Source organism: Strongylocentrotus purpuratus, unplaced genomic scaffold (assembly GCF_000002235.5).
Source record: "Strongylocentrotus purpuratus isolate Spur 01 unplaced genomic scaffold, Spur_5.0 spur5_scaffold_6, whole genome shotgun sequence".
Classification (NCBI taxonomy): domain Eukaryota; kingdom Metazoa; phylum Echinodermata; class Echinoidea; order Camarodonta; family Strongylocentrotidae; genus Strongylocentrotus; species Strongylocentrotus purpuratus.
This window is the reverse complement of record NW_022145612.1, coordinates 8,458,617-8,469,680: the sequence shown is the minus strand read 5'-3', so window position 1 is coordinate 8,469,680 and position 11,064 is coordinate 8,458,617. Positions and strand designations below refer to the sequence as shown.

Sequence of the window (11,064 nt, the reverse complement as noted above, 5' to 3'; positions counted from 1 at the left end):
TTGGTAAGACACCCCCCCCCCCTCCCCATGAAACCAGTGCCCCCACTCGTGGCTATACCCACGTTACCCCCGTAACAGTAATTAACACGCTGTAACGGTTATATAGTATAATATTAACAAAGCCGCCGCACTTTGCCCCTTTAATGGTTTAAGAGGCAATACTATTGATTTGCACAAGGTTTTTATGGTCAAATATTTGCAGAGATGACCAGTGGCTAGATAACTTTGATAAAGACACAACGTTAAATCTCTCTCCCTGCTCTGACCATATAAAACATTCCCTTTACTAAATCATGAAATTTTCAGTGCGAAGGGTCTTGGAACACAGTACAAAAAAGTAAATGATGTAATCAACAGCACGTGTATTGATTATCTAAATCATGTGACTTGTTTCAACTAAAAATAATATTCAAAAAATATAAGTCTGTTTCTGTCGATAATCGTCAAACACAACTGTCTATTCTAACTTTTTACCACAGTATGACAACGAAATAAGTGTTCTTTAATGGACTATATTCCTTGTAAAACTACGATTCTTTTTCTCTGATCGACGCCTCCATATCATTATTCCGTGAACAACAGATGTTGTACCTAACAGCTAATGCATTATTTTCAGCCCGTGAGTTATAAATCACCTGCGCTAGATTACAAATCATGTTCATGAAAATTTAACTGCGAATGACCTCTGTATATTTTCAAGGTTTTCTGGATAAGGTCCAAAATACCCAAGAGATTCAGAAAAACACTAATTATGTTCATATATTTTATACATTTCATGTATATTTTAAGTTCATATAGACCATGTAGGTCTGTTATAATTATGTTTGTTATGTTTACATTTGAACATAATATATTTTATCGTTTAATATCATGCGTCTATTTAATGGCACTTTGTTTTAAATAATTTTGAGGAGGAAATTTACTACCGAAGAAGGATAACAATAACTATAAAACTACATTATGCAATTATGACTACATTCCTGGGTTGATATTAATAAAATCCACTTTACTTGTCAATTAATTGCACCTAGTTTATAGTACATAGTTAGTTAACACCAGGGCTAATAAATTTTGGTAAATTACAAGTTTAAAAGTCTGATTGAATGATTAATCAATGAATCATGCTGAGACGTCTATACCCATTTCTATACTAAAGACAACTGCTGAACCTTCAACAGATGTCAACATACTGCATGCTTTCTGCTATAAAATACTCTTCCTATTATTGTAAGCGATGAAGTCTTTGTGTGTGACGAATCTATATTTTCATCAACTGATATTTTGAAGTCTATTTTGTTCTCTCGTTTGCCTTGACTTGTACAATCACTGTAAATGGATAGAAGGGGGTAGCAAAATGAATTGTAGTAAAATACTGATCCGTATTTAAAAATCTTTTTCTCAATATTTAGGTTTGAAATATATAACAAAGTAGTTTTGTACATCAACGTACGGTATAACATAATAATTAATTGGATACATTTCCTCTTCAAAGAATTTGAAGAGAAATGTTTTATTTGTTTTTAAACGTATGGCTGAGAAAAACATAATCTAATGGATGTATACATAACAGGTATTAATCTAAGCAATTGTTCGCACTCCAAATTATCACGCATAGGGTCATGCAAATTTGTTCACTACTCGACCGATATTACCCCTTCAACTGAAACACTTAAGGCTTGACTAAAGGTAATAAATAGTAGATAATCTCGTATCGTTATCTATAATTTTGCTGATAATTATTTTATGACAAGGCAAGGTCTGTATGACACAGCAAAACGTGTCATAGGATTCGAAAATAAACTGGTGCGATAAATCATTGTCTGCATGCCTCTCTCATAATTTCTTCATTCATTCTTACCTTATAGTTGGCTCATTCTCATGTTCACCTTATTGTCAACATTTAGTTTTCTCCTTTATAAAAGAAACATAATGTCATTATTACCTAAAACGTTCTTTTCCTTCGGACAATGTTATGGTTTCCTCTTGAATACATCTGTCTTTTTATGTGTAGAGACTGAACTATTTGTCTAGTAGTAGTGTAGTGTCAACTTTAGCTCTTAGATTTCTTTGAATATAGACTATTAGAGGTTTTGGAAAGTCCTCACTATTGCATTAAAGAGTTCGACATAGATGCATACACTCACTTGCAAACACCCTACCTCCGCCCAACCAACAAAACAAAAAAAAGAAAAGAATGACAGAAAGAAAGAAAGAGAGAGAAAAAGAAAAAGGAAGAAATGAAGGAAGTACCGAGATATTGCGATGTGCACAGTTTGTTTTCCTACTAGTTACTCGATGGAATATATCAATAACATAACAAGGAAGCTATCTAAATGTTTTGTGAACCTTAGGCACATTTTGTCCACGATAAGATAAAGGATACCAATGTATCAATGTACCCATGTAAAATGTTGTGCATCAATTTGAAATAGGGGGCGCCATTTGTATTCAATTAGAGAGAAAGATATACATTAATTCTTAAAACAAATTGCATTACCATGTTAACGTACATCCAAGAGGCTACATATCATTATTATCGAAATAATTATTGACATTTAATTCAATTATTCAACAAACAAAACAAATTATGAAAACTTATTATCATGCATCTCTTTCATTAAATTGATATTGTACATGTTTTTTGAAATTATTATTCCGATGATTTGTATACATTTTACACTTGATTTGGCTATTGAAGCTGGGTGCTATTGATGCTGGTGTATAGGCCTTAAAGAGCGTAATCCATTATCACATTTCATTACAAATAAAATTTGATAAGAATATATGAATAAACATATTGGTATAAACAAAAACTCCGTACACAGCAAACGGTATGATAATCAACTACTACCGGTCGCGTTGAGGCACCAATATGATGCGATAAGCATATTATTTTTTCCGAAGCTATACACATTGCTCAGTCTAAAGCATCTCGTCGTTAAAGAGACGTGTTTGTATAAATGAACATTCACACTGGCTCCAATGTGCCGTGTGTCTACCGAGGGAATATGTGAAATTGAGAGATAACAATCTCGCATATTCACAATCTACACTTTCCCTATCCCTGAGGAACATTTTCCCTCATCTTATTTCCTCATGTCTTACTTCACAAATTGTTGAAACCACGGGCGTCGTAGGAGGGTAGATGTGGGGATGTGATCCTCCTCCCTTTAACAAAATGTTGACTGCACTTTGTTGTTGTTGTATAGTTTTTGCCTTTCGTTGCTGTTGTTTTTTTTGCGAGGTGGGGGAGAGCAAATTTCAAATACTTTCGCCTATATATCTTGTCGGTTAATTTGGTGTGCCCCTCTTAAAAATAAACTAGAGGTGCCCCTTGATGGAACCCCCATAACTGTCATCCCTGGTTTTCTCGAGGGTCATTATGCCTAGAGTTTCGCAGAACCAACGTTGTTGTGGAGCCCCTATATTATTATATGGCGTAATCATTTTAGTATTCATAGCGTGTATAGGTACCTTCTCGTCTAAGAACTCGTTCAAGTATTCCTTGAACCTCGTCACAGTCTGTTTTGCTGCATGTTAAAACATAGACTGACAAGCCTTCAACACGAGTCACCTGTAAAACATTCGCCTACGTTCGATTCGTGGGCGAATATAGACATCGTACACATATCAATTATATCATTATATGATGTAATAGTTCAAGGACGAAATAGAATAACAACTATAATAGTCTCGTACTGTATATCATATGGAAGCATATCAAGTAACAAAAGGCGTAGCCATATACAGGAGAACGAAATGGAAGCTAAAGGGTTGCAGCCCTTTCCCCCGAGAAGTTAGAAATTAGCAATATTCGGGCAATTGCTATCTCATTTCTGAACAGATATTTGGTCCTTCCTCTTGATGTTCATATCTCTTTTATCATATTTCTCAGACAAATGACATTAGCACTTTAATTAACGTCAACATTTTTGCTCACCCGCTTACACTGCGAAATTGCTACTCGTTAGTCTACGTCGGGTCGTCGAAAAAACTTGACCTGTTCACTACTAGGTGAAGAAAAACATTAGATTTATTTAAAGCGATAAAATGTATTTTAAGATTGTGCCTGATTTTGTTACTGTTTTAAATGTGATCTTGGATGAAAATAGAGGACAGATTATATGGAAACGGTCCCCCACCTCTTTTGTTGTGGGATTAATTAGGTCCACGGATCCGGGACATGTCGGCTTGACACATCACACACGTGTTCCCGAAATCGAAATTTTAAAAAAATGGTGAAGGGAGGAAGAGAGTATGAACAAAATCGAAGGGAGATGACACGGTCCAAAAAATAGTCCGCTTGGTAGCTCTGCTCCATCGCAATTCATCCACTTCGTAAGATAATGATAACTCATACCAATGAGTCTATTTACCCAGGGAAGCCTCATCCGTTCTTCATGAGGCTCCTGCAATTGTCATTTCCCCAGCGATTGCCAGGTACCCATTTACGCCTGGATGTAGAGCGGCACATTTGGATCAATGACTTGCCAAAAGTCGTGAATACCGGGCTGGGATTCAAACCCTCAAGCCTTAGATCTAGAGGCAATGGAATGAACTATAACAAGACACCTCCAAGACGGTGCCAACCGAATCTAAATTGGCCCTAAGCCTTTAGAAATGTGTAAGATCTGAGTGTTTCTCCAGATCTTGTACTGGCATTATCCTATAATAGGTTTATCAACACGAGAGGCAAAAAAGAAAGAATCACTTTTCCATTCGTTTTTACAAACTTGAGGGGTTACAGGTCATACAAGTAACCGGACAATGAACTGATGACAGTGCTCCAATTTGTAGGAGTTTAATTTTCAGGCCGAACTTTTTTGGAATGGACATGAAAACCAGTCTGCAGGCACAGACATTATTCTTAAACAAATTCTATGACCTGTAAAACCTATTTAAACTAAACAAGGGTGATGAAAAGATTTTACAACAATAACAACCCCGGAAAAATAAGAAACTAGATGGAATTCGACTGCGCGCAGTCGAAAATGATGCCTCCGTTATAGAGCAATTTTACAAACCAAAACAGAAAAAAAAAATTGAATTCACGTTCAATGGTAATCCATTGACAGGTTCTCAGAATATTGTGATTACAAGCAATTTCTCATATACATATATGACCCTTTGATCTTTGACCTCATGACCATAAAATCTACTCAGTTCATTGGCTCTGCAAGATGTTCTGAGTTAAATAGTAATCCATCTGTCAGTTCTAATGAGAATGCGTTCACAAGCTATTTTTGCATACATAATGGGCCCATGACCTTTGACCTTTGACCTTATGAACCAAGAATCTACTCAGTTCATTGGCTCTGCAAAAAACAAACACGACCTAATTTTGGCATGAATCCATCAATCGGTTCTTGAGATAACGCGATCACAAGCTGTTTTTGCATTCATAATGTGCGCTGTGGCCTTTGACCTTTGACCTACGTGCTCCAAAATCTAATCAGATTGTCTTCCTATGGTGATACACACTATCATTAAGTTTGAAGTTTTTACATCTCCAGTGGTTCTTGAGATATCATGATAACAATCTCAATGTATGGAATTTCATAAGTTGACCTCTGTGACCCTTGACCTTTGACCTACGTGCTCCAAAATCTAATCAGATTGTTTTCCTATAGTGATACACACTATCACTAAGTTTGAAGTTTAAATCTCCAGTGGTTCTTGAGATATCATGATAACAATCTCAATGTATGGAATTTCATAAGTTGACCTCTGTGACCCTTGACCTTTGACATACGTGCTCCAAAATCTAATCAGATTGTTTTCCTATAGTGATACACACTATCACTAAGTTTGAAGTTTAAATCCCCAGTGGTTCTTGAGATATCATGATAACAATCTCAATGTATGGAATTTCATAAGTTGACCTCTGTGACCCTTGACCTTTGACATACGTGCTCCAAAATCTAATCAGATCGTCTTCCTATGGTGATACATACTATCCTTAAGTTTGAAGTTTAAATCTCAAATGGTTCTTGAGATATCGCGCTAACAAACTCAATACAAGGAATTTCATAAGTTGACCTCTGTGACCTGTGACCTTTGACCTACGTACTCCAAAATCTAATCAGATCGTCTTCCTATGGTGATAAATACTATTCCCGAGTCTTAAGTTTAAATCTTAAATGGTTCTTGAGATATTGTGATAACGGTCAAACGGGACGGACGTACGGACGGACGGACGGACGGACGGACGGACGGACGTACGGACGGACAACCCGAAAACATGATGCCTCCGGCACCACCTTCGGTGGCGGAGGCATAAAAAGGGACCTACATGTAGAATTATCTGCGAACAACAATCTAAATGCAACCCCCAAATTGGAGTTGCCACATTACTTCCTATCATTTACAGACGCACCATCATGATCAGCAATCAAACAATTGATGTATTTATTGAATTACTTAAACAATGAAATATAAATAAAGACATTTAAGTTGCTATGAATGACCGGTGAAATGTAGTAAATAACCTATTTCCTTTTGAGATTGTTGAACAAATTACCTTCAACTCAATTTCTTTCATCATTTCCTGTTTGGATACAGGATGTGAATGGTTGATTCATTTGGCACAACATCTTGGATTGTGTTTTAACATCAATGCCTCCGTAATTGGGGAAAACCTGTTCATTCCTTGGCACCATCTAACACATATTAGGGGTTTTGTTGAAAGCGTTTCTTCTCTTCATTTTACATTCACGATTTGAAGATGATACTAAACTATACATATAGGAAATATTCGGGTTAGTGAAATTATGAGCTTTTTATGAGATTAATATTTTTAACCAAAATCACCTGGGAAAATGTTGACTTCCCTGTGCTCCTGCAGCAAAGGACCTACACGCAAACCCTAAACTGTATTTTATGTGGCACCATTAGTGATGTTGTGATCTGCAGTGCTTATTTATGTATTTATTGATCACTGATTGATAGATTGATGCATCTGTTAGCAGTTGAGAGGGAAGCGAGTCACAACTACGAAAATCATGACTATGATTGTGGTGATGTTTGATGATTGATTTACCCGACTGCCAAATAAGCAGGTAAATGCTTGTAAGAAAACAACCAGAGGACCGACGGCTTTAAGTCCTCTCCGAGGGACTTGGTAATGAGGATTAATGCCTAACCAAATGGCACGATAGCATTGACTAGGTTTCGAACCCGGGACCTCCCGGTTACGAGACCACTGCACTACAACTGAGCCATCGCGCCTCCATGTAATTTGTATTATTATTATTTATCATTATAATCCAATCACACAATAACGATAATCACTAACACTGTAAAATCCTTGTACCCTTGAACATGAAGCTTACTACAGCAAGATTAACATGAATATCAGGAATCCTCAAAATATTATAAAAGTTAATTGGTTAATCTGTCTTTTCAAGAATTAATCATCGATTGGATATCAATTTTCGGTTTAGAAAAGTCTTTGCATTCAAGTTCATAAATCCTTTTTTTTTAATTGAGCCGTGATTCCACAATATTAATCATTATCACCTAAAAAAAATTCCCCCTGTCCACACACAACATTTTCCGTGATTAGGCGTGATTAGTTATACCGTTTCGCGATAGTGATACCGTTTCGCGATAGTTTTATGAAATTGTGTGTGTGGACGCTCACTAACGATACGTCGTATAAGAGGTCTGGTCTCCTTTCGCTCGAGGTCACGTTAAGCCCCGCCCAGTTAGTTACACTAGTTTACACTCCCCCTGTCCACACACAACATTTTCCGGGATTAGGCGTGATTAGGCGTGATTCTTTATAGAGTTTCAGTTCGAAACGATGCCCAAACCTGCGTTTCGTTAGACTAGTTTCGTTATACGACGTATCGTTAGTGAGCGTCCACACACACAATTTCATCGTAAAACTATCGCGAAACGGTATAACTAATCACGCCTAATCACGGAAAATGTTGTGTGTGGACAGGGGGACTATCGCGAAACGGTATAGCTAATCATGCCTAATCACGGAAAATGTTGTGTGTGGACAGGGGGAAGTAAGCGAAAGCTTTATGATGTGATCCCTGGGGAACGGGAGGTGGGGAGCACACTTTAAGTACCGCAAGTTGTGTACTAAAGACCTGCCTATGTTTCAAACTTGCGTAAATCGTCTGGGAGTTCCGAACATAAGGGTTCGATTTCACTGTGAAATTGAAAGTGATCAAAAAGACAAAACCTACAAGAAGCAACTATTTTCGCTGTATCGAATCTGTTCGCTCGCAAAAAAAATGATAACTTTAATTTAGCTAGGGGTCGATATATAAAAATGATGACAAATTTGGACGCAAAATGCTCCTGAGTTGTAGCCTCTCAGCATCAGACCCTACCCGCGTACAGTCGCAACCCCCCCCCCCTCCACAATGAATGGATTCTCGCTACGCTACTGGGTTAAAGGGTTCTTGCTGAAGGGAATAGTGACGAGTCAATGTTTCATGTTTAAAGAATAAGGAGTAAATTAATGTGGTAAAGCAATTGTTGGCGAAAAGAAAGTGCACCAGGAAAATGCCCCTCAAATAGTAATCTCCGTTTTTAATAAAATGCAAATCTTGATGCATGTAGGAAATGGTTATCTTTTGATTGCGGACAAGTACATACAAGGAGTGGCCAAAATATTTCCCTGATACCTTCATTATTGTAACAATTGTGTAAGAGTGTATAGGATAATTAACAAAAGAAAGTAGAATTCTATGGTATGCCTTTCGCACTGCAGGAGGCGTCATTTCAATGCCTTATTACATGCGGCAATTGACCTGGTGCAGTAATTTAGCCTTGCCTTATTATATACGCCAGCATAAAATTTTAACGTATTTTTCACTGTTTGTTTTGAATTCACTTTTTGTATAATGGTTACTCTTATAAAATGCGTCAAAGAACCGCACTAATGATGACACAGCCCTGCGTCTATAAAATGACGCCCGGCGTGCAGCGGTCAAAAGTTCTTTGGACCAAATTGGACCTCAGTACATTTCTTTTTTCGTACATATTTCTACATTTCCCATGAACTGTTTTACGGTCTAATGACAATTCGCGGAGTTGCTTACTATTAGCATTTACACCTGAGTACACTGTAGCTGGAGTCGTTTGTGTTTGATGGAACGACGCAAAGTGTTGCTAAGACTAGAGTTGATTTTGCAAAATGAACTTGTCAATCAGATCTGACTTGATGATCTACTGAATTAATTTCGTCCCGTATACATGATTTAGATATATTCACAATAGAAGATATGAAAATGCTTACGTTCTTACCACAAAGCATGCATTGCATTTATTCTAATTTATCAATATATAAGTTTTGTTTTGGTAATAATATGAAAACATTTAGACACAGTATAGCTTACCCATCGCTGATTTTACAAAGAATCCTCGTGCTCGTGATTACTCCAAAATAATATTTCCCGGTATGGTATCGGTTAACTCTCCTTATTTTCAGGAAGGATTTGGCTCACGAACATAGTCTAAACAACCTCCCAACACGCAACCCGTATCATTCTCTCACTCCCGCACTTTACGACGAACTAAAATTTATACAAATACACTCCCGATGAATGCCCCTGCGAGAAATTGTAGTACGGCAGGCACCCCATCTATGAATTAGTGTTTTGTTGGATGAACTTTGGGAAGGGAAGGGTGGGTGCCTGGGTGGCTTAATAACGCATCCACACGCGACATACAAGTAGTAGCTCTTAACGGCGTGAGATACGTCATGGACGCTCGTTATGTACTTTCCTGTACTTTCCGAGTGTTTTTTTTTTCTGTAGGTTTTTTTTATTTTAAAGGCGAGAACAATCTAAGGATGGTTGGCTAAGTAGCATATCCCCCTGAAAATATGAATGAATGGTATGTAAGTTTGTGGGTGGTGGATTGTGTCCAGGGTGGTGCCAGAGTTTTTTTATGACAATCAACAACAACAAAAAGGGGGTCGAGGTTCATAATTGTTATATAATTATCAGTCTTAAAAAATCCAACGAACACAAAAAGCAAAAAATATTATTATTTAGGGCAATCGTGCTTGAAGAAAGCAATAGAAGGGGCAATTGCACCCATGGCCTACCCCTATATAGCACCACCCTTTATTTAAATGTATCTCTTAATATATATAAGTATCCTGTCAGTTCTCTTACAGTGAAATAAAATGTATTATACTTTATCTGGACTTTTTTTAATTCATAAATTCACATTAACACACTCAACACTCACACTCAACAGCTTCTGTCAAGAAAATACCGTCAACTTTGAAATAGTACTGCTCAAATTCTGCTGTCATGAATTTTAAAAAGCCTCGAGGTTAGATTAACTCGCCAGTCTCGCCTATCCCAGAAATTAAACTGCCTTCAAACCAGACAAACAGGTCTACGTGCAAATAATACCCACTATACTGAACATACTGATGTATGGTCTGATTTTGTTTACTAGCTCTTCGGAGAAAAAAGTACAGGAAGAAGTAATTGGTAACTCTGAACAGGATTGCGAGCTAATTAAGATATAAGTCTTTTTAATGAGTCAGTGTTATGAATCACAAACAACGTGGATGACTTGGCCCGTTCAGTTACCAAACTGCTGTCAATTATTGCAACATCCCTCGATAATAGGAGGGTGAGTAGTACCATGGCAGTACGGCATGGAGTAAGGGATTGTACGACACAATGTTCCCGCGAGCTAATGTCCAATCACAACCCTAACACTAACCCCTAATCTTTGACGAAACAAAGACGGATCAAAATATGTCGGATCAACCTGTTTCATGTGTCATCAGAGACTTAAAAGAACACTACTATCGTCGAAGCAAAGAGCTAAAGAGATTATATAATAGCTCAATGAATATAATGTACATATATTTAGTATTGGCTCAAATTTATTAATCCATTCTTTCATTTATTCATTTCATGTAAGTCAATATCCCACCGCTGCCATCGTGTTTCAATATTTTTCAAATGTGTATCCCAAATGTTTCCAAACTTTATCGACGTGAGTCTGATTATGTCTTGTATCAAGCAAAAGTTCATGACATCATGTGCACTTACATTGATAAACAATGGATCTTCA

General features: G+C 37.2%; 1 protein-coding gene across 3 annotated transcripts in view; it reads right to left on the bottom strand.

Moving 5' to 3' along the window:
* LOC578352 (aminopeptidase N) overlaps positions 1-10,342 on the bottom strand; it is a 44,221-nt gene extending 33,879 nt beyond the window's left edge. The window contains exons 1-2 of one of the 3 annotated variants that reach the window (XM_011667650.2): positions 10,219-10,342; positions 9,360-9,536 (exon numbers count right to left, since the gene is read on the bottom strand). In XM_011667650.2, coding sequence (XP_011665952.2) covers positions 9,360-9,363 — 4 coding nt within the window. In that variant the 5' untranslated portion in view covers positions 9,364-9,536; positions 10,219-10,342. Of the gene's footprint in view, positions 1-9,359; positions 9,723-10,218 lie in introns of those variants that run through there. The other 2 variants (XM_031000364.1, XM_031000363.1) reach the window with 2 other exon arrangements.
* Positions 10,343-11,064: the final 722 nt, after the last annotated feature.